The following is a 23,607-nucleotide window of genomic DNA, read 5'->3' as shown; positions in this document are numbered from 1 at the left end:
ACAAACCGAGCCTCCACGTTCGCTCTCAAGGTCTAGAAATTCCCACGTTAATCGGAGAAAAATTGAAAAATAAAAATTATTCACCACTGCTATTACGATAAAAATTAGTCTTACCCACCAATGCCATTAAAAAAAATTAGCCTAAAATACCCGTGTACCTAATTAAAAATCACACTCCAGTGCCATTACGAAAAATTAAATATAAAATTCCATTTAACTATTTATCAATTACAAACAGATACTATTAATAAAAACTAAAGCTAACAACAATCAATCAAAATAAAAAGAAAATAAGAATAATTATATGCATAATATTATTAAAGCTAAACAAATCAAATTGTTATTATAGGTAGATCATATTTGAATTGTTTTAACCAACAATAAGATATAATTTACGATAATAAATAGGGTGATATATGGTAACAAATAGTACAATTTTTTAAAAATAGTAAGGATACAATGATAAGCAAATTTTTGAATTTTCAATACTAGCCGCGCAAATGCGCGGGCCATAGGCCTAGTTGAATATTATTTGTCAAGTAACAACTGAATGTGCTACAGTACCAAAATCCAAATTTTTACACTAACTAAACACACCCTGAGTTAAGTTGCCGCCATTACTAAGCACCGTGCCAGAATATGCGTCCCTGTAGCCACATCAGGTCAATTCTTTTTTTTAAAAAAAAAGTTACCTCGGGTCAATTCCAACGCTAATCGCACTGCCGTGCCAAATTTCCTTTCCTGCACTAAACCACAGCAATAGATGGCCACGGCACAAGCTCGCCACCCTCTGTTCAGCGTCCGACAACAACAGAGCCTTCTTGCATTCCGAGCATGCCTGTAAGCGCTGCGGACTGTGAAAAATGCCAGCCTTCTCACAGTGCTTTACAAAGAAACCTCCATGCCCGTGGTTGGGAATTTTAATCCCCACTATAATCTCTGCTGTCATGTGGATAGAAAAAAAAAACTCCGTTCCAAGAAGCTCTCGACTCTGACATGAGCTTGCTGCAGCACTCATGTGGGGTGAGCACGCTGTTTTACTACCACACCTCCGGTTCCGGCGAGCGTTTCTTGTCGCCTCGCGGAGCTAGCACCGTTTCCTGTTCCCTGCTCACCCAGTCGCTCCTGCACGTACGTATACATAAGCTCTCAAGAAGGTACGCGTATAGTATACGCACGCACAGTTGACAGTTTCTCCTACGTAAGACTGTACGCGTAGCTGTGCGGCTACCGTGCACCGTATTTTTCAGCGCACAAAAAAAGAAGAAGCCCTCTCCCCTGTGGGCTGTGGCCTGTGCCGTTGCCTTTGCGCGCGCGCACACACACAAACACCCGTAGTATACGCTACGCATCCGAGTACCTGTATTCGACAGGAAGTACACCGACTTGGATATGAAGGGAGCCAGCCTGCTCGTAGCGGTACCCCGTATTTATGAGCGCCGCGGCTTCGTATTTGCGCCTTTGGGTGTTCAAGTTGTAGCCTTGTACTATGCTGTATTTGGTTGGTGAGCACGCGTAATTTCTCTTCTCCGAGCCTTTGCAGTGCCCACAACCAAAATGCAGCAAAAAATAAAAACGAAGTTTGTGTGTAACATGTGGGTTGAGCTGACAGAGCTTTGAGGGCCGGCGATTTTCGGTTTTAATTAAATTGATCATGTGATCCTCCGTCTGAGCTTTTAAAACTTGATAAGCTAGAATAAGTAGGCGAATAAACGAATCATGGGAAAAGATAGCAAGGGGGAAAAAGAAAAGGAGGAGCGTTGAGGAGAGGGGATGGGGGTGTCGCTGGACGGGCATCTTGGCCAGCTAGGATGGCGAGGGATCGAATCTTTCTCTGAAAGGGAAAGCAGCCAGGAGCGAGGGAGAGAGAGGATGTGGGGTGCAGTGCAGTCAGGCATTTCTCCGTCTGGCTCCGCATTGTATTCCTCCCCGCCCCCATTTCTTCCCCACTCGATTCAAACGCTGAAAAAGATTATGAAATACGCCGGGGCGCGATAGATTTGGGAGCTAGTATTGGCCCCCGTATATATAGCCTCCTCTCTCCTCTCGCATCCTCGCATCGATAGCCCATCCGGCCTTCCAACCTCCTCCTCCATCTCCCCCTCTCTTCGCCCCTCCTCTTGTGGGGTGTGACCGGTGTCCTCCCCTCGGGGATCGATTGAAGCTTTCGGCTGGGCTGTGCCGATTGATGCGAGGGAGGCAATGGCGGTGTCCTCGCCTTCTTCTGCTCCGGAGAAGAAGAGGAAGTGGCTGCTCAGCAACAGGAAGGTCAGTCCCGGTTGCCGTCCCCCTCCTACGCCACCTCCGTTCTCCGAGTTGGGTCGGGTTCTGTTTCCACCTTGAATGTTTCTTGGTGTTCAAGAACCGCCCTCTTCCTGGTACTGCACGAATGCCAAGGTTGAGCCTTTTGACTTCTGGCCTTGGCGTCCAACCAAATGCCGGCACGGCGAAGAACCGTTTGGATCTTTGAAGCTCGCTGTGCGCGCGTTTTGTTTGTTTCGCTCAAGCACAGCTGGATTCCAGCGCATCCTGCCCGCCTGTCCTGTTTTGGTTTTGTTTGCTTTGATTTGTCCTCTCGGATTAGTCAATCTTCCCCTGTTCATGGTAGAATACAGCCTCTGGTTCGGATATCTAATGCTCCCGCGTTTTGGCCAGGTGATCGACAAGTACCTGCGGGAGGCGAGGGCGATTCTCGCGGCGGCGCCGGAGGCCGGCGGCGGGGATGCGGTGGCGGCGCTCGGCCTGGTGGACGCGGCGCTGGAGCTGTCGCCGCGGATGGAGGCCGCCTTGGAGCTAAGGGCGCGCGCGCTCCTCGCGCTGCGCCGGTACCGGGAGGTCGCCGAGATGCTCCGTGACTACATCCCCAGCTGCGGTAAGGCCTGCTCCGGCGACGACACCTCGTCCTCCTCCTCGTCGGCGGCGGCGTCGCTGCTGTCCTCCGGCTCCGGCGACCTCGGCACGATCTCCCGTGCAAAGCTCCTCTCGCCGGACCGCCACCGCTCCGACGACGCCGAGCCGGACGCTCGGCCCGTCCGTTCCTTCCGCTGCTTCGACATCTCCGAGCTCAAGCGCCGCGTCCTTGCCGGCCTCTCCAAGAACCCCAACACGGACACCCAATGGAGGTACGAAACCTTGGACATTTGACGCCGATGTTCAGACTCTGTGACGCCGATGATTTCTTGATTTGACAAGTGCTACTGAGTTTCCTGATGGTTAATGCTCGCGTACAGGTACTTGGTCCTGGGCCAAGCTTGCTTCCACCTCGGCCTCATAGAGGACGCCATGGTGCTGCTCCAGACTGGCCGCCGCCTCGCGTCAGCTGCGTTCCGCCGAGAGAGCGTGTGCTGGTCCGACGACAGCTTCTCGTCGTCCGCCGCCGCCGCCGCTGTCGCCACCGTTCCGTCTGGGAAAACGTCCAAGTCCGGTTCGGCGTTCATTATCCCGGCCATGGAATCAGAGGCCGTGTCCCAGTTGCTGGCGCACGTCAAGCTCCTGCTTCGCCGCCGCGCAGCTGCCATGGCCGCGCTAGACGCCGGACTGCCGGCCGAGGCAGTCCGCCATTTCTCCAAGATCCTCGAGGCACGCCGTGGCGTGCTGCCGCACCCCTTCGCCGCCGCGTGCCTCGTCGGCCGCGCTGCTGCGTTCCAGTCTGGTGGCCGCCCCGCCGACGCCATCGCGGACTGCAACCGCGCGCTCGCTCTGGACCCGGCATACATCCCGGCCCTCCGTGCCCGTGCCGACCTCCTCCAGTCCGTGGGCGCGCTTGCTGATTGCCTCCGTGACCTTGACCACCTGAAACTCCTTTACGATGCCGCGCTCCGCGACGGCAAACTCCCTGGGCCTCGGTGGCGGCCGCAGGGCGGCGTCCGGTACCGCGAGATCGCCGGTGCTCACCGCAAACTGACCGCGCGCATCCAGGGGCTCCGCACCCGCGTCGCCGCCGGCGAGGCGTGCAACATCGACTACTACCTGCTGCTGGGCGTGCGGCGCGGCTGCACGCGCTCCGAGCTGGAACGCGCGCACCTGCTGCTCTCCCTGAAGCTGAAGCCGGACCGCGCCGTGGTGTTCGGGGAACGCCTGGAGCTCGTGGACGAGCACCGCGACCTCGAGGCGGTGCGCGACCAGGCTCGGATGTCGGCGCTGCTGCTTTACCGGATGCTGCAGAAGGGTTACTCGTTCGTCATGTCCGCCGTGCTGGACGAGGAGGCTGCCGAGAAGCAGAGGGCGAAGGACGCCGCCGCAGCCGCTGCTGCCGCCGCCGCCGCCGCGCTGGCGGCCAAGCAGGAAGCCGCGAAGCAGGAGCCACCACAACCCGTGCCGGAGAAACCCAAGAACACGGAGGCCGGCCGTCCAAGGAGCCCACAGGGCCGCGCGCCGAAGGCGAAACCGAAGCCCAAGGCGGCGGCCGTTCCAGCGATGTCGAAGGCGCCGGCGGCCGTGATGTCGACGGCCCCGGTGTACCAGGGGGTGTTCGGCCGCGACATGGCGGTGGTGGGCACCCTGCTGTCCCGCGGCGGCGGGTTCGACCGCGCCCTCCCGGTGAAGTGCGAGGCGATGAGCTGCTGATGGCACATGACACATGACACGTGCGACGTGGCGTGCACCGAGACGGAGACGGATGGGAACGTGTGATCCAGCGAGGTGGCGGGAAAGGGGAGATGGGTTTGAATTGTTTGGTCGTCCAACTCGCTTGTTGTACAGTTGGGGAAGTGGAATTGGAGTGGAAGGGGAAGGGAAAAAAACGGCGAGACCAAAAAAAAAAGCTGGGATGCAAGATGAGGAGAGCTAGTAGACGGTAAATTTTGGCTGCATCTTCATGAATTCGAGTTGTTACAGTGCTGTTGGTTCTGCCCTTGTACCTCGCCGTTGTTGTCTCCTGCTGCAGGCTTCACGCTGAAACCGCTGTACAGTCTTTTTCCCTTGCTGATGGTTTTTACTCCAAGTCCAGAATCTGCACTCAGCCCCATGATCATACTGCCCTCAATAAGCTCTACTGCTTCTGCCTGCGCTGCGTTAAGCAGCATCATTGCTCCGTGGCTTCTTGCTTTGTTTTCACCCATCCTCTTCCCCGGGTCGGTTTCGCATCCGGCCAACGCGTTCAGAGTGCGGGGGATGGGGATGGGGTGGCGCCCTAAAGCTGCACGTAAATGGTGCGCAGTGACCGATCGCTTGTGACTGCTGCCCCGGTCCTCCCCCTCTGCCATCTCTGCCATTTCAGCGGCCTTGCGATGTGGCGTGGGATAGATGCAGAGAGAGAGGGAGAGGGAGGGAGGCCACCGGAACGACGCGATGCGATCTAGCGCGGTGGCAGACTAGTAGATGCCCCCCGGTTCTCGGCGCCTGCTGCCCGCTTTTGCAAGCAAGCGGAAAGGCATCTCGTTTTCACCGGCGCCCGGTCGTGGATAAAAATCCCCGGCCCCGGCCCCGGCCCCCGCAAGCTTTCCACTTTCCCCGGTTCCGCCCGCCCGCGTCCGTGTGGTCACGGAAAGCGAATGGTGATGGCCTCTGCTGCTGCAGTGCAGGCGCGAGGGAAGCGGCGAGAATTCACTCCCGTCGCCGCAGCCGCCCCCGCTGGCGTCACGGGAAATATCTAGGCGGCTCGCGGAGCCACTCGCCCGTGATCCGATCCGGGCCGTAGAAGGACGGTAACCCGGCGCCATCCGCGCCGTCCGTCGGCCGCGGCCAATCGCCACCGGGGGACTCCAAACTAACCGGCTGACCTGATGCGTCAACCGGCTCGGCGCTAACCTGTGCTGTGATTGCATCAGGATTACGCGGGGGCGCCCCGGTGGCGCGGTGGCCGGTGGCGCGGTGGCCGTTAGCGCCCGCGCCGTATCCGCCAGCCGATTCGTTGTCGCCGATTCGATGGGGCCGCGCCTCGCCGTCGACCGTCGTGAATCGTGATGGTAGTGGTGACGCACGGCATGCCGCGTTGAGCTGGGCGCTCAGCCCTGGATCGCCATTGGAGGGCGAGGTGATAAGACTGACGGTTGCGAGCGGAGCACGGTTACGAGCCCGAAGCCCCGAACAAAACCTACCATGTGCGGAGCCACGTGACCTGATCCACGAGCGAGGCAGGCAGCGGTCGTCCCCTCGCCTCGGGAGCCGCGTTTTGAATGATTAGCCGGCGCAGGAGGGGCGCTTGATTGGTTAATAACTTTACTAATCCATGTCGGTCCGGATTAACCCACAAGCTCTTTTTTTTACCATCCGTGTACGTACGTACCCGCACGTAAAGAAACCAGAAACCGCGCCTTTTGTTCTTTTTATTACAGCGTCCGCGTCACACAAGTGTCGCGCCCCCGTAGGCTGCGTCGAGGCCGGGGAGCCTGCGTGATCTAGGGTTGGATCCCCTCTGCAGTCTTCGCTGCTGCTGCCGGTGAGGGATGGTCTGTGCCGACTAACCGACCCGCCGTGATGGTGCAGCGTGACGGCATCGCGTAACGGATCGGTGCCTTTTGTTTTTAACAAACACACAAAACTATACCACTCCTGTGGCTGCAGGACGCAGGGGCCGCTTTTGTTTGGTCCGCTTGTGCGGTCTCGCGTTCGAATACGTAGTAAGCGCGAGAGATCCGCCGAAATCTAGCTCCCCCGGCACGGGCACGGGTACGTGATCGCGCCGATCGGATCACGCACCGCGAATCCAATCCTACACGCGAGCGTTAGGGAGCTTCCCAGCGATCGATCCGGACAACGAGAACGAGCGTGGGCCCTACAGCTGTTTTTTTTTCTCCTTTCGTTTTCCTTTTCCACGTGAAGCGTCTCTTCCCGGAAATCGAACTACCATCACAGATTAACTAGCTTCGAAACGTGCGACGCGACAGCGGCCCAAGCTGGCTGCTGTCTGCACACGTATGTTTTTTTTCTTGCAGGATGATATATGAGATATAAGCATCTCTTTTTCTTTTTTCAGTCCTTCTTTGTTTATCTTCTTCATGTTGTGTTTTCAAGATGTATGCTATATGGCGAACTTATGCATCAAAATTGTCTGAGAAGTTTTTCTCATAATATTTACTTCAAAATTATGTTCAAAACTATCCTTTAGTAAGTAGGCTAAAAAAGTAATGCGTAAAAATTGTACGTGTTGTAGAAGTTGTGTTAAGAAGTTATCATACAAAAAGTTGATTGAAAAAATTATAGGTAAAAGTTATGTATATTACAAAAATTGTGCTGAAAAATTATCATAACTAGTTACGCTGAAAAAGTATCATCCAAAATCCAATAACTATCTAAAAAATATATATATAAGTTGTAATTTTCTAAAAATAGGAAGTCACGTTGAAAGAAGCTTTCCAGAAAAGACAAATCCTTGTCTGATCGAGCGCTAGCAAAGCTCCTGGCGCGCGCGCGCCAATTAGCCGAGCCCATCATCGCCGAACCGTCACGCTAGCCCCTGCGAGGCCACGACGTGATGGCCACTGCGATCGACGGGCTCATAACGCAACGGTCTAGGAAATGAAAAGAATACCACGACGTTATATTCTACAGATGTGCTCCTAGTAGCTAGCAGCACGGCGGTGGCTGGCAGAGCAACAGGTTGGCAGAGGGAGCCTCCGACGCGACGTGCCCTCCGGCATCGTGTCGTGGCGCTGCCCCGGCGTGGCGTGACGAGATGTCGAAGACATGGATGGACTGATGATTGCGTGATGATGATGGCGTAAAGAAACGCGGCGAGATGAGCTGTCCCCGGCGGCTGCTGACACGCGGGAAACAATTGTTTGACCGCGGCGCGCAGGGACGGAGCAGCAAAGTTTGAAAACCCGCCGGCCAGGGTCAAGAAACGGTACCAGCTTCAACAATATCTATACATAAAGATTTTGTTGGGTTCGAAAATGCCATGGCCGGGGCATATACCGTACCCCCGGCCAGTTGGGCACGCGCGCCGGCACATGACGTTGACGGGTGCCCGGCGAGGGCCAGCAGGCGCGCATGGCGCCGCACCGTCTATGGCGAGGTGTGCAGACTGCAGAGGCGTGGTGTGGGCTCCACCGCGCCGCGCCCAATCGGCAACGGACGGTGAGAAGACGCAACGGCTTGCTGATCTGTTTGTGGAATACGATGGGCTAGTTGCGTCCGGTCTACTCCGGCAGCTCGCTCTCGAGCGCAGCTGCTACGTTTGGCAGATCGCGCTGCCGTCGTGGCGGATCGTCCTCTGCTCTCCCGTCGAGCAACTTTGCTTGGGTAGGAAGGGTACTGTGGCGGCAAGTTGCGGCTCGCACGCACGCTGGGGATCCCGGCCGTTGAGTTGCCGGGGTGCAGGCGGCGGCACCCCTGCCGTGCACGACACACCGTGACGGATCCTCCTGCCGGATCGCGGCCGCCCACTCCTCCCCGCCGGCCGGCCTCCCTCGATCCGCCCGGCCCTCGCACGGTTTCCACATGGGCTTGCTGGGGAATGCAGGCGACCGAGCGAACGGTAGGCCGGTGTCGTCCAATATACGCACTGGAAATCGCGAGCTGCGGTACGCCGCGCCATAAGCTCTCAGCTGCGCGTACGGGTACCCTACGGGCCACGGCGTGTACGCCCCTGTGGACATGGGCGTAAAAATCGCCAGCCCGTTGGCAGCGTTCGTGGATCTCTTCTCTTGAGATCCTGGACTAGTAGTTGCAAGTTCTACAGAGGATGCGTGTCGCGCGAGCGGACAGAACAGCTTGCAGGACGTTGCGATTCCAGTCGCCTTCAGTTCCACGGCGCCGATCGAGCCGGGCGCATTCAACCTGGTCGCGGTCCTTGCGAGGACTAGCACGGGCGGGTTAGTTCTGGCCCCGGCCGGACGGGATCACCCGGAGCTGTCTCGCCGTGACGTGAAACGAAACCAACAGTGTTCTGCACTTGCAGGAGTGACCAGACCCGTTCCAAACCGCGGAACGAGCCCGGTGCACGGGCGATCGAGTTGAGCACCCAACATGCATTTGCACCGCCGGGCGCGCGTTCGGCCGGCGTGGTACGCCGTACGCGTCTTCTCGATCCGGCGGCGGCCACGGCGCCGTACGCCGAGGCCGGCAGCGGCCTCGGCGACCGTCCCCGTCCCACGGGGGCAGCACTTGTCTCGTCACGATTGGCCGGCCGGGACGCAGATGCTTGCATATTCGTTGATCCGTTCGATCATGCATGTAGAAGCTCAGAGAGCAAAGCCGTTTTTACACTGACACCGTGCGTGGCTATCGCAGTCTCGCAGAGCCGGCCTGTCCGGGCACTTTTTCTTCTTTTTTTGCCCCTCTCCGGCGAACAAGGCTGCAGCGGAGGAGCAGTAGTTTACGGTTAGCCACGCGTGTCGCCGCGCGGGGGGTTGGTGAGTTCTTCTCGTTCCGGGCGGCAGCAGCAGGTCGCGCGCGCGCATGTCAACGACATGCCCGCACGGGGAGGAGAGCCGGGGGGGGGGGGGGGGGGGGGGGGGGTCGTTGGGTCCGCGCGTCAGCGCGTGGCTTTCCAAACCGTCCCTTATTCCCGCTGTCTGCGCGCCACCGCCGGCCGGCCGGCCGGTGGCGGTGGGGAGGGGAGACAATCATGTATCGGAGTACTTTTACGAACCGCGTGTTTAGTCGGTGAAAAATTTTGGGTTTGGATACCGTATCACGTTTCGTTGTTACTTGACAAATAATATCTAATCATGAATTAATTAACATCACTAAATTCATCTCGTATGAATCAATTAAACTGTGTAATTAGTTATTTTTTCAACTACTTTTAATGCTTCATGCATGTGTTCGAAAACTTGATTTGATGAGTACTGTGCAAACAAATTTAGAAACTAAACGCTGCCTAAACCCTCTGGAATTGGTGAAGCCATCGATTGGATTGCCTTCTGGCTGAAGAACCAAGGGAGAAAGGCTATCATGGGCATGGCTAGCTAGTTCGTTCGAATCGTGGTGCTCTATTGACATGCTCGCGGGCCGTCACGTGTTCTCTATCTCCGCCGTCTCAAATTATAAGTAGTTCTGTAGAAGAGAACATAACTTGTCGTTGAGAACTACTCCATTCGTTTCAAATTATATGTCATTTCAAGAATCTTGGAGAGTTAAAGTTTTTAAATTTGACCAAATTTATATAACAAAGATAATAACATTTATGATACCAATTAAGTATAATTAGATTCTTTGTTAGCTATATTTTTATAGTATACTTATTTGATGTCATAAATTTTTGTGTTCCTCTCTGTAATTTTAGTCAAACTTTGAGATGGTTTGACCCTCTAAGATTTTTAGAATGACTTATAATTTGGAACGGAGGGAGTAGCACATTTCGACGTTGATACAATGTACTGAACTGCCTTGCGTGGTGCTTCGATGTGCAGAGAGCTAATAGCCATGGCACCACCCCGTGTGATTTAGTTACCTTGCAATGATGTTTTACAAGAAATACAGTAATACCATACCATATAAAACGACCCCACGAGATTTCAAGTATATTCTGTGCACCATTTTTCTATTTCGTACATTTCCGTACATATTGTCACAAGAACATATCGGCGGAGCAAACTTGCATGCATGCATGCACTAACTTAGGGCTTGTTGGGATCCAATAGGTGAAAGTGCTAACTTTAGCACTATCTTATCCAAACAGAAATGCTAATAGGGTAGCCTAAATATTATCTAAAATTCAAAAACTTTAGCACTTGTGTGAATACTAATATGCGCAAAAATTTAGCACTCAATTTTAACTCCTCCAATCAAACCCTTAATCTCTTCGATCTTATTTGAACAGCTACATGCCTACATGCAAGGCGAGAGTTCGGCCGTCTGCCGGCCAGACAGCGCCGCGTACGCTGATCAACAGCCGGTCGACCTTTTCTCTATGACAAATTTAATTTGCAGACCTTGTCACGCGTCCCTAATCAGAGTACTACACTGCTGGTACCTGCAAATGCATCTCTGCTGATCAGCCGACAGCCGGTGGACACTGCTACCTGCAAGGACGACCACCGGAGTTCAATCTCAGTTCCTTCGCATCATCATCTCGATCGGACAGACTAATTATCGCGAGTTTAATGGGCGAGCAGGTACACTCGCTGTACAGCCGAGCCCTTAAACTTTTCCCGTGGATAGCAGCAGCAGCAGGGCGCATGGGCATGGGCCATGCTGCTGCCTGCCCTGCCTGCGCTCTGAAATTCTTTTGGCCCCGTAATCTGGGTACCGGCGGGCCGCGACCATGCAGCAGAATCTCTCAGGTATCACCACAACACCCAACCCGGCGATCCGCGCCATAGAAAACTCACCGCCGACCGAGCACTTGCAAATTCTAATGGATGGTGAAGAAGATGGATGAGATACGGAGGGGTTTTCTCTGGAAGGGCTATGAAAACATAAATGGAGGTCATTGCCTGGTACGATGGGCTAAAGTCAAGAGACATAAGCGACTAGGAGGTATTGGAGTGATTGATATTGAATTCTTCAGTAGGGCATTGAGGCTGTGTTGGCTTTGGTACCAATGGAGGGAGCCTGATCGACCTTGGGTTGGCACCGAGGTCCCCCTGCAATGAGCAAGACAAACAACTTTTCCGGGCAAGTACATATGTAACGGTGGGCAATGGGAAACTAGCAAAGTTTTGGGAATCAGCAAGGATTAGTGGCCGTGCACCAAGAGACCTGGCCCCTAACTTGTATAAGCTTGCGTGGAGGAAGAATATAACTGTCCGAGATGACCTGGAAGATGACAAATGGACTAGAGGGTCATGGAGAATGTCAACGGCTGAGGAAATAGCAGAATTCGTGTCTCTTAGGTTCCTGGTACAGAATGTCCAACTTACAGATTCAGAGGATGAAATTAGGTGGAAGTGGACGGCGGATGGCATCTACACGGCAAAGTCAGCATATATCATCCAGTTCTCTGGTGCTTACTGTACTTTTGACGCAAAGCCGATCTGAAGAGCAAAAACAGAAGGGAAGCACCGTTTTTTTCTTGGCTTTTGGTGCAAAACAAGTTGCTGACGGAGATAAACTCATTAAACGGAATTGTCAATGTAATCCAACTTGTCCCCTGTGTGATCAAGCTCCAGAAACGGCACAATATCTATGCCTGAACTGTGTGTATGCGCAAGAGGTTTGGGTCCTGGTGGCTCAATGGACAGATGGACTGGTCGCGGTCCCTGATCGTGAAGCAAAAATGGAGCACTGGTGGAATGGAGCACTAGCAGGAATACCAAAGAGCATCAAGCGGGAAAAGGCATCAATACTAATCTACACCGCATGGAACATATGGAAGGAGAGAAACAGGAGAGTCTTCGAGGGATGCTCTGCGCTGCCGCAACGAGTCCTCGCGCTAATCAAGGAAGAAATGAAAATAGGGAGCATTGCTTGCGTCGTGGCTGCGCCACCACCTGTATCTCAATGATAGTTTTATTGCTTGAGTTTGAGATCATTAATTATCTTGTAATATCTTTTTTTTTGCGAGAAAGGCCTGTAACTTATATTGAGAACAGCACAGTACAAACCCTTATTATAGAAAGGACCCTGAGAAACCACAAAATTACAAGAAGGTCCCTACCACTACTGTTTATCTTTTTCCTCAGGATTCGACGCCACCGAAGCTCCGCCAAGCCGCCAGCGCCACATCTGGGCTTCGACACGCCAATCATCACCTTTCCAACTCGAAGAGCGGACTTCCAACCTTGGTAAGCTGAAAAGGTACTCAGTAGGAGAACACAACCATCGGCTCCTTCGAATCGAACCCAAATCTGCCGACAACCACGAACCGAGAAGACCAGAGGAGCACCCGAACCCCAGTGACACCACGACGGACAACAAACCCAGAGAAGAAGATGCAAACTCCTGTACAAAGGCTTGAGAAGCCCAAACTCACGGACGCAACACCGCCGCTGGAGCTCACAACAGCGTAGAAGAGAGAAGCCCGGAGTACCTTATTCCACGAACGCGACGCCGTCTCTCTCATCCGAGCGTCGCCGGGAAACCCGCACCACATGCTGGATGCAGCATAGGAGGAGAAGAAGCAGGCGAAGCAGACGAACGCGCCGCCTCCATCTTCAACACCGCCGCCGGCCATGCAGCACAGGAAGACACCGCACACCGACAGCCCAAAGGCCGTTGGAAGCAAAAAAATGCCGCCATGGATCGAGCTTCTCCACCTCCACCCGCAGACGAGTGAAGGCAGCGACGCCGCGCCACCGGCAACCCTAGCTACCTAGTCCTACCACCTAAAACTAGAAGCTAACCCGCGCCGGCTGCCGATCCACCCGATTCCCCTGCCGTACTGCTGCCGGAGCGGCCTCCGGCGAGGGGAATCGGGCGGATCGACGCCGGAAACCGAGATCTCGCCCCTTTCGCCTCTCACTCTCCTGTAGCAAGGGGAAGAGACGGGAAGGGGAAAGCAACACTTTGTGCTGCTTAGTTATCTTGTAATATCGAACTATGTAATCACAAACTTGCTTCTCCTTATATGACAGAGCAGTGCTCCTGCTATTTCATTAAAAAAAATTCTAATGGCTGCCAGGGAAGAAGATTAGCGCCTGCTACAGAGCATACGTCACAGGGATGGCCGGCCTCCTCAAATTTCCGTGGGGGTGTAGATGGAGAAATCAGCGGCCTGGCCTCCAACTTGTGCGACAGGGTAATATTCAATGGCGTCGCCCAAAAGGATCCACTGTTTGGGTACAAGGGGAAGATACAATGATACACTCCTTGCATTAGGACTGCAGGGCCAGTATACTATCTTATCCCCATCACTTCTTTTACTGGGGTCATGCAAGCGTAGTGGTCTGGCAGAGAGAGATACAGATACCGTACCTCCTCCTCTTCCTCCTATTGGCCACTCCCAGCCTAGAAACACTCACCTTTTTTTTTTTTACTTCGTCAGCATGGAGCACAAGCTGCGTACACAGCCGCACAGGGTATAGATAGATGCATGCACTCTGTTGAAATGCAGCCAGTTGGCTAGTTCTATTGAAATAGTAGATCTGATTTGCTGAATAAAGTGTGGTGGTTCCACTTCCACACACTGGCTAGTCTAGTTCTATTGTACTGCAGATCAGTAGCTGGGTTTATGCCGATTGACACGGATCACTATACACAGTTTGGTAGTGAAATATCAGTGTGTGTTTAGATGAAACGCAAAAAAATTTTGCGACTGAATCTTGCTAATTTGAAGTATTAAATGAAATCTATTTACAAAACTTTTTTTGCACAGATGGGTTGTAAATCGCGAGACGAATCTAATGATGCTAATTAATCCATAATTAGCAGATGATTACTGTAGCATTGCTGTTGCAAATCATGGATTATGTAGGCTCATTAGATTCGTCTCGCGATTTACAGCCCATCCATGTAAAAAGTTTTGTAAATAGACTTCATTTAGTACTCCATGCATGTATCAAAATATTCGATGTGATGTTTTTTTTGCATTTACAGGGTTTATGGGGTGGTAACTAAACAGCCTCGCTATCTTGCTTGCTAATGCCCTTTTATTCATTGGATTGGACTTGATGAACTGTCAACCTAGGATGCCTATATCTGCATCACACCGATGGGTGTGAAGTGTGATCCAGAACTATGCACGTACCACCAGCTGATGTAACAGTATTAAAACTGCCAGGGCAAGCCGTAGTGGGCAGCTAGTGTGGTCAATCAGCATGCAGTAGTACCACCAGAACCTCACCTACTTACTTAATCTTCTGTGGTGGACTCGAATGAATGAAACTGCCCTAATTTAATCGCTCCCAGACGTTGCTGTAGCCTCGCAATAAGAATTTCTCAAGTCCAATGATCCAATCACACTTGTTGCCGCGCAGCAGGAGTTTATGATTTTTCACAAGAAAAGAGGGTACACGCAACGACCACGCTTGCTGCGAAATAAAGGCTGCCCAACAACAATAACCGCTAGCTGCACAGAGAAGGGCACTGCACATAAACCTCTCAAGGACCACGCTGCCGTCCTCGATTCAGAGGGAAAAAGGGTAAAGCAGCTACGTTAATTTCTCCATCCATACTTGTTCCCCAGAAGATCGAAAAGGAGATGTACGTACGCATAGTACAATGTGTGTGAGTGTGAGGCAGCAACACGTGGACAGGGGAAAAAGGCACCATCAAACCGATGGCGAATTCAAGACATACAGGTAGAAGTTACTCTGATGCACCTTATATCTTTTTTTTTCAGATCGAACACGACCAACCTTTTACATATCAGTTGAAGTACCAAACTGCCAAACTTATTTGGAACGGGCAAGAGGGAGTTTGGCAAGAATCTGTGGAGAGCGTACGTGCATTGATGGTTGGGAGGGAAGCATGGGCGCAGAAAGAGTGGAGGGAGGGACCGGGACAGCCGTGAGGCGTTTTCTTTGAGCGGAGCCGGGTCATGTGAAGGAGCGTCGTGGTGGCCAATGGGCATGATGGAACTCATGTGAACGGGCATCTGATCCCAACGATGCATCATGCATGCATTGGGCATTGGCTGGCTCGTCACAGACAGCATATGACCTGTCTTCGTTTTAATTTGTAGGGTATCTATCGTGGAACTCGTGGACGCGGCGTCCCTGCCATTGCCATGGAGGGCCATGTTTGGATGAATGCATCAAAACTTTTTCACAAAAAGACAAATGCATGCATGAAGTACTAAACGAAGTTTATTTGCAAAACTTTTTTAGGAATGAGTGTAACTTTTCGAGACAAATCTAATGAGCCAAGTTTCATCATAATTGGCTACAGTGATGCTACAGTAATTGCACTCAATCATCTTCTAATCGTGCGGTCAAAGGCCTCATTAGCTAGAGCAACTGCTACAGTACCATAGTTGTGGAAGTAATTTTGTAATTAGACTTTATTTAATACCCCTAATTAATGGTCAAAACATTATTTCTCTCTCATCAAAACTTTTACACACCTAAACCAAACATGGCCGAGCATGCAAGTATGAACCCTTAGGTAGCTGTAGCTAGGCTCAACTGAGGTGATCTCCGAAAACTCTGTTTTGTGTCCGGCTACCGCGGTAGACGTTATTTTGACCGTGCGCTCTGTACCGAGATGTGTGTTTTCTTGTCTCTTCTTCATGTATTTCATTTGTATTTTTATTTTCTTTGATGAACCATGTCAGGTAGTACATGCAGTGGAGCCATCATACCAATCTGAAATAAAGAAGTGAGCTGGTAGACATGATGTGACATAAAGGTGCTTTCAGCAGGTACATACAGTCCGGGAGACGCATTCACCCGTTCGGCTGGTGGACAGCCTCCAGCCTCTACAGTATTTCCCTCTCACACAACTCAAGTTCCAGCCTCTAGCCACCAGCCAGGCAATAGTGTTTTTCTCTCACACAACTCCAGCTCCAGCCTCCAGCTCCAGCCTGCCGAACGGGGCGATTGTGTTCTGTTTCACTTTTTAATTTTTGAACTATTGAACGTTGAGAGGTGACTTTTTTATTTTTTTTCATTTACCTGCTCAACAACTATAGATGTCCATGTAGCCCGAGGCCCAGAAGCCCGCCCATGATCCCGGAATTTTGGCCCGGCCCAAGCCCGGCCCGGCCCGGCCTGTACTGTGCCCGGGCTAGCCCGGCATGAGAGCATGGGGGCCGTGCTTGGGCCGCCCCCCAGCACGCCGGGCGGCACGGCCCGGCACGCCCGAAACAGGTCGGCCCGGGTAGGGCCCGGCATCCCCAAGCGGCCACCGGCCATGCCGGCCCAGCCAGCCCAGGAAGGGGGAGGGCGGGCATATATAGTCGCACCCCATTCCCGACCCCCAACCCAGCAACTCTAATCCCCGTCCCCGGCGGCCACTCGACTTACCTCGTCGCCTTCTTCACCTCCCCAGATCTGAGATCTCCCCCGCTTCCGGCCGCCGACCGCCGGCTTCTCGCCTCCCCCTCCCCCTCCGATGACTCGGTGAGTACTTGTAGATCATGTAGGCCTCGCCTGAAGCCGCCACGGCTCCTCCTCGTCGCCTCCCCTCCCACCCTCCTCCTCTGTCCTCTTCCTCTCGACCTCCCTCACAGCTCCGTCGCTCCACACTCCACCGGAAGCCCGCATCTCACCGTTGGCCATCGTCCTCTCGTCCCTGTCCGGCTCTGGGCTCCGGCTGCGCAGGTAAGAGGCTAACCCTAACCCTAGATCTAGGTCTAGGAAGTTCCATTCTGGCCTTCTCCTGTTCTTGAGGCTAACCTCTCGACTCTCATTCTCGTTTCTTGGCTACAGGTCTCATGCTCGGGGCCGCGCGTCATTGAGGAACGGAGCCGCGGAGGTTGTGTTGATGGAGGACATGGAAGAGTACACCATCAACGACGACCTCAGAGCCTGCGGGCTCGCTGGCGACAACGAGGACGACCTGGCGTCCGGCGGCGAGGCATTGTTCGGTAGCTCCGCGACTCCGATCAATGTTGATGGCGGTGATGATGCCGATGCTGCTGGAGGTGCAGGTGCTGAGACTTCACCGCCTGTGATACCTTCTTCTACGCCATCTGCCTCTACTGGCACTAGCGTTCGGTTGAAGCGTGTCCGGTCTGGTGCCTGGAATGACTTTGAGGAGATCTTCGAGGATTCTCCCACCGGTAGGAAGGTGAGAGTTGCTGCTAAGTGCCTTCATTGCTCTCATGTTCTTTCTGCTCGGTTTGCTGCTGGTACTGGACATCTTCTCCGGCACCAAAAGGTATGTGTTGCTAAAGCTAAACATGCTTCTATGATTCCGTCTCGTCTACAATACAATGCTGATGGTTCTGTAAAGAGCTGGGACTATAAGCCTGATGTTGCACGTAGAGAGTTGTGTCGCTTAATTGCTAGACTTGATTTGCCTCTTGGATTTGGTTATGAAAAAGCATTTGAGGAATACATTCAGCGTGCTCATAATTCTCGTTTTGTTAGTGTTTCAAGGCAAACAACAACTAGAGATCTTGAAAAGTATTTCCTTGACCGTCGATATTCTCTAATTGAGTGCTTGAAATCTGTTAATTCTGTTTGCTTTACATCTGATATTTGGTCTGGCAACGCTAAGGAAGACTATCTTAGTGTTGTTATCCATTATGTTTCTGCTGATTGGGAGTTAGAAAATAGGGTGATTGGTCTTCGACTAATTGATGTCTCTCACTCTGGTGTTAACATTGATGATCGTGTTGATTCTGTTGTCACTGAATTTGGTTTGAAAGATAAGGTTTTTTCTGTCACACTTGATAATGCTTCTTCTAATGCTTCTGCTATGGCCAAACTCATTCCAAAATTTGTTGGTTACCTTGGTACTGACCCTAATCCACTTGACAATCATGATAGAGCATTGCGTGGTCTTTTACACTAGAGATGTGCCTGTCACATTATAAACCTGGTTGTCAAGTCTGGCTTGAAAAGGAATAAGACTTATCTTGAGGCTTTTAGGACTGCAATTTCTTTCTTGAACTCTTCTAACCAACGTATTGGTGAATTTCATAACTTTTGCCTTGTTAAGGGGGTAAGCCCTAGGAAATTTGGTTTGGATATAGATGTGAGATGGAATTCTACTTATCTCATGCTCAAGCACCTTATACCATACATATCCACTTTCTCTGTCTTTATTGGTGCTAATTTTGGTTTGGTTAATGGTCAACCCCTTCTCAGTGATGGTCATTGGGTTGTTGCTGAGAAGATGATGGAGTTTCTTGAAATGTTTTATGAATCTACTATTGTTTTATCAGGTGTTTACTATCCTACAAGTCCTTTGATGCTGCATCATATACTTGACATTGCTCAGCATTTGCATTCCAAAGACAATGATCCATTGCTTATGAACATTGTTACTCCTATGAAACTAAAGTTCCTTAAGTACTAGCAGAATATACCTTTTTTGTATTCCTTTGCTTTTATTTTGGATCCAAGAGCCAAGATAAGAGGTTTTCATAATGTTCTCCAGCTTCTTGCCCAGACTATTTGTACTGATTATTCAGCCTATTTCAGTGAGGTAAGAACAGAATTATACAAACTGTTTAACAAATATGAAGCTATGTTTGGTGCAGTTAGGTTGCAAAGGCAATCTCAGGTAGCAGGTCCTACTGGTAAGAAAAAACAGCATGGGGTAAGATCTTTGGAGCTTCTGGTTCTAATTTAGATGGTTCTGATTCTACATCTGCTCCATTTGCATCTACTCCTGCTATTTCAACTGTTTCTGAGTTATCTGCTTATTTGGATAGTGACACCCTAACCTGTTATGATGATGACTTTAATATCCTTCACTGGTGGCATGAACATAAACTTACATACCCTATTCTATCCATACTTGCTAGAGATGTCATGTCTGTCCCAGTTTCTACTGTTTCTTCGGAGTCGTGCTTTAGTCTAACTGGCAGGGTAATCGAAGAGCGGCGCCGGCGGTTGCAGCCTCATAAAGTGGAGATGTTGACTAGTGTGAAAGATTGGGAGTTGGGAGATGCAAGAGCACAGCATGAGGTTGAGAAGGGGATGCAAGAGATGGAGTATGCCTTCAGTAGACTCATGGAGGAGGAGGAAGGACAAGGTCAACCTAATGATAATCAGTAAGTTCTTGCCTTCTTGGACTCTTAGTCTCTTATGATTTATGATCTAATTCTAATGCTCAGCTGTTTTTTTGCTAGGCCTGCCTCTACTGGTGGTGGTCCTGCCTCTCCCACTGGGTCTGCCCCTTCTGTTTCGTGAAGACAGGCAAGGCAATTGCCATTTTGGTCTTTTGGCAATCAAGAGTCAAGAGTGCAAGTGCAAGTGCAAGTCTGCAGTTCTATTCTTTTGCATTTGTGTTCTATTCTTGTATTGTAATCATGACATTATGTATGTAATGAACAATGAACCTTGAATTATAAATATGGGCTGTACTCTTTTTTCCTTCATAGGGTTTCTCACAAGGGTGAGTTTTACCTAGGAAGGTTTTTAATGAGGCAGCTACACTTGATCTCACAGATCAAGAGTTAAAACAGATTTATAATTCTCCATCACCTGCAATGAAGGGGTGAACTTTTGATTATTTGCTTGCTTGTTTGTGATTGTGCTTGTCTGTTAGTTTGATTGAGAATTGTGCTTATCTGTTAGTTTGATTGGGAATTTGAATGGTGTGCTTGGATCATTGGATGCAACTTTGAATTTGAAGTTGTTTGAATGCTGACTTGGTGTACAGGCCATGGGCCGGCACGAGCCCGACGCAGAGGCCGTGCTTCACGGGCTGGCTCGGCACGAAAACCGCCCGTGGGCTCGTGCCTGGGCCGTCACCCCAGCATGGCGGGTGGCACGGCACAGCCCGACAGCCTTCCCGTGCCGGGCCAAGCCTGTTCTAGACGTGCCCGGGCCCGTGCCGGACCGGGCCAGGCAGCCCGAATGGACAACTATATCAACAACGTTCGCACCACTCAACTTCGGTGATCTCGTAGTCGTAGGAAAAAGGCAACCTTGAACACTACTCTAGTAACCAAGGGAATTGCAGTACGGTCGATCACAGGAGTGGATAGTACTTGGCGCTGAAGACACTTACCCTTAACCAACCCATCGATCTAATCCTCAACCGATAATCAAAAAACAATCACGGCCGTACGCACGCACGCCGGCAATTGGATCTGCAGAGAGACCAGCCAATAACGAGCCGCTGAACTGCACAGGCACACCCTTTCCCGGCTGGCGAAATTCCTTCCTTTCTCCTATCCCCTCCGGCACGCTCCTGCTCTCCTGCCCTTCGCTTGGAATTGAGCTGGGTTTTGCAGCTAGGGTTACCGTAAAGTGAGCTTGCCCATCACGGCGATCTGATGGGATGGGAGTACTATGATTATGATCGGGAGCACGCATCGGATTCCATTCCATCATCCCGTTCCAGCGGGAGGAGGAGCTGGGCGGCACGTGCGAGAGGGGGCGGGCTGCACATGGGCGGCCGCCTTGACCTTAGGCCTGCAGACACTGCAATGCAGCAAACCCCCGCTGGACACCTACGAAAGCAAGGGATTTGTAGCCTGTACTTGCCTTGATGCCCTTGCCTGTTCCGCTGATGATGAGACTTGGTGTCGTGTCCTCCCTCATTTAGGTCAGCCACACGTGAGTACTCCTACGTGACAGCGGTGCGGCCGGCACGGGTGGAATTGTTGGAGTAATGGGCTTGGCTCATTTATTCTAAAGCATTAAAAGAATTTAAAGTCCACTATTAATGTTAGGGAATCAATGTTTAATTCCGTACCGGGAATTGAGGAGGATCTCAACCGACTTAAAAGGTGGACTTCGTGTACACCACTTGTGAAGCCGGTAAGAGGAGGACGGTGAACCACACGCGCGCTCGCTCGCCTCGCCGGGCCGTGGCCGGACGTGACGTGCCGGTGCGGCGCGATGCGATGGCTATTTTGCCGTTGACAGCAATTAATCGTGCGATTAAACGTGCAATTAAATCTGTAATTAATGACCATAACCGCATCACCTAAATGACTATGATGGTGTCCAGGTTCAACGATCCTGAGCACCTGAGTCACTATATAAGGAGTGCCATTCCCCTCATCCATTCTGCACCAGAGCACTGAGGCAACTCGGCTCCTCTCTTCTCCCTCTCCAGTTGCAACAACTGAGTTCCCCAACGCTAATTTCTGCGCGCACAGAATTAGCGTGAGCAGGCCTCCGAAACCTTGCTCGCCTTGAGATCCTGCACGGGATAGGCGGGCAATCAGGTTTTTGGGTAACGCTTTAGCGTGACTGCTCAAAAATACTAAGGCTTTGCCCGATTGAACGACTACTTCCTGGTGGACGAGCCGAACGACTACATCGACTACATTCTGGTGGCCGAACGACTACGTCGACTACATCTTGGTGACCGTTCGCGGGACTGCACTGCGAACTTCTTCCTGCACCGATTTAGTTCGACTACTTCGACTGAGGCCAACCGAGTAGATGTCTACTCCAGTTGGTAACAGCGCAGCCAATGCCTCCGGCAACGGCCCCGCTTCAGGGTACTCCCTGAAACTTTGGTTATTTATATTGTTTATGCTTATATGTGTGATAAGTATAAACATGTTCACATGTTTTATTTTACTCCTTAAAGTCATAGAAATATTGCTAGTTTATACATTTAATTTTGGAATTAAATTGTGCCCGAAATTGCCTAAATTTCTAACAATCCAAAAATCTGATTGTGTTAATAGGCTTTCGGTATCTAGCTTTGCTGCATCAATCAAATCACCACCTTTTGATGGTTCAAATTACAAACGTTGGCAAGAGCGGCTTATACTGTGGTTAACACTATCGAGAGTGATCCATGTGAAAGAGGGTAAGCCTGAACAATTCTCTCCAGAGGAAGGGAGTGCGTTCGATGAGGCTGATATCCTCTTTCGAGGCTTGATCATTAGTGTTCTCGGTGATAACCTGGTGGATTCTTATATCCGGCTGCCAACTGGCAAAGCATTGTGGGATGCTCTTGAGGCTCAATATGGAGTATCTGACGCCGGGAGTGAGTTGTATATCATGGAGCAGTTCCTTGAGTACAGGATGGTCGAAGACCGTTCTGTAGTGGAACAGGCTCATGAAATACATACTCTGGCAAAAGATCTCAAAAATTGCAGCAAAGAGTCCCCATGTGTGTTACCCAATAAGTTTGTGGCTGGAGGTATAATCTCTAAGCTGCCACCTTCTTGGAGGGACTTTGCTACTTCTCTAAAACACAAGAGACAGGAGTTCACAATAGATGGACTCATAGGGACTCTTGATGTTGAGGAGAAGGCGAGAGCAAAGGACATACGTGGGAAAGGAGTTGTTGGTGCTTCAAGTGCCAATCTTGTTCAGAAGAACAACTCCCACAAGAACAAGAAAAAGCCACCGCAGAACCAACCAAAGACTAAGAAGACAACCACTTTTAAGAAGAAAAAGAAGACGGGAGCTTGCTATGTGTGCGCTAGTACGGATCACTTTGCTGCAAAGTGTCCGAACCGCAAAGGCAACGACTCCGCCAACATGGTTATTAGCGAGCCTGGAGGAACTTCGGGGTACGGTAATTTATTACCTACTGTTCTTTCAGTCTTTGGTTCACCCGAGTGGTGGGTTGACACTAGTGCTAATATTCATGTTTGTGCTGATGCTTCTTTGTTCTCTTCTTACCAGACCGGCGGGACTTCCTCCTTGCTGATGGGGAACGGATCACATGCGCGTGTTCTTGGTGTTGGTACGGTAAATCTGAAGTTTACTTCGGGGAAGACCGTGCAGCTGAAGAACGTGCAGCATGTCCCCACTATCAAGAAGAATTTAGTCAGCGGCTCTCTACTGTGTAGAGATGGTTTCAAATTAGTCTTTGAGTCCAATAAATGTATCTTGTCTAAGTTTGGTACTTTTGTTGGAAAAGGTTATGAAAGCGGAGGCTTGTTCCGTCTTTCTTTGTCAGATGTTTGTAATAAAATTGCATACAATGTTATTAACGTTGATGAAACAAATATTTGGCATTCGAGGCTTTGTCACGTTAATTTTGATTGTATGATGCGCTTAGCTAATTTGAGCTTAATTCCAAAGTTCACTTTTGTCAAAAATTCTAAGTGTCATGTATGTGTTGAATCAAAACAAACTCGTAAGCCTCATAAGACCGCGGAGGCAAGGAGCTTGGCACCCTTAGAATTAATTCATTCCGATTTGTGCGAAATGAATGGAGTGTTGACAAAAGGTGGTAAAGAATATTTCATGACTTTGATTGATGATAGTACTAGATTTTGTTACATCTATTTGTTGAAGT

General features: G+C 51.1%; 1 protein-coding gene across 1 annotated transcript; it reads left to right on the top strand.

The window, feature by feature from the left end:
* Positions 1 to 1,875: 1,875 nt before the first annotated feature.
* Positions 1,876 to 4,952, top strand: LOC120691504. Its single transcript, XM_039974579.1, has 3 exons — positions 1,876 to 2,268; positions 2,656 to 3,122; positions 3,231 to 4,952. The coding sequence occupies exons 1-3, from the start codon at positions 2,203 to 2,205 to the stop codon at positions 4,564 to 4,566; spliced, it is 1,869 nt and encodes a 622-aa protein (XP_039830513.1). The 5' UTR covers positions 1,876 to 2,202; the 3' UTR covers positions 4,567 to 4,952.
* The last annotated feature ends 18,655 nt before the right edge of the window (positions 4,953 to 23,607 follow it).

The sequence above is a fragment of the Panicum virgatum genome, chromosome 9N (assembly GCF_016808335.1).
Source record: "Panicum virgatum strain AP13 chromosome 9N, P.virgatum_v5, whole genome shotgun sequence".
Lineage (NCBI taxonomy): Eukaryota > Viridiplantae > Streptophyta > Magnoliopsida > Poales > Poaceae > Panicum > Panicum virgatum.
Note: the sequence above shows the minus strand (reverse complement) of the source record. Positions and strands in the feature narration are given on the sequence as shown.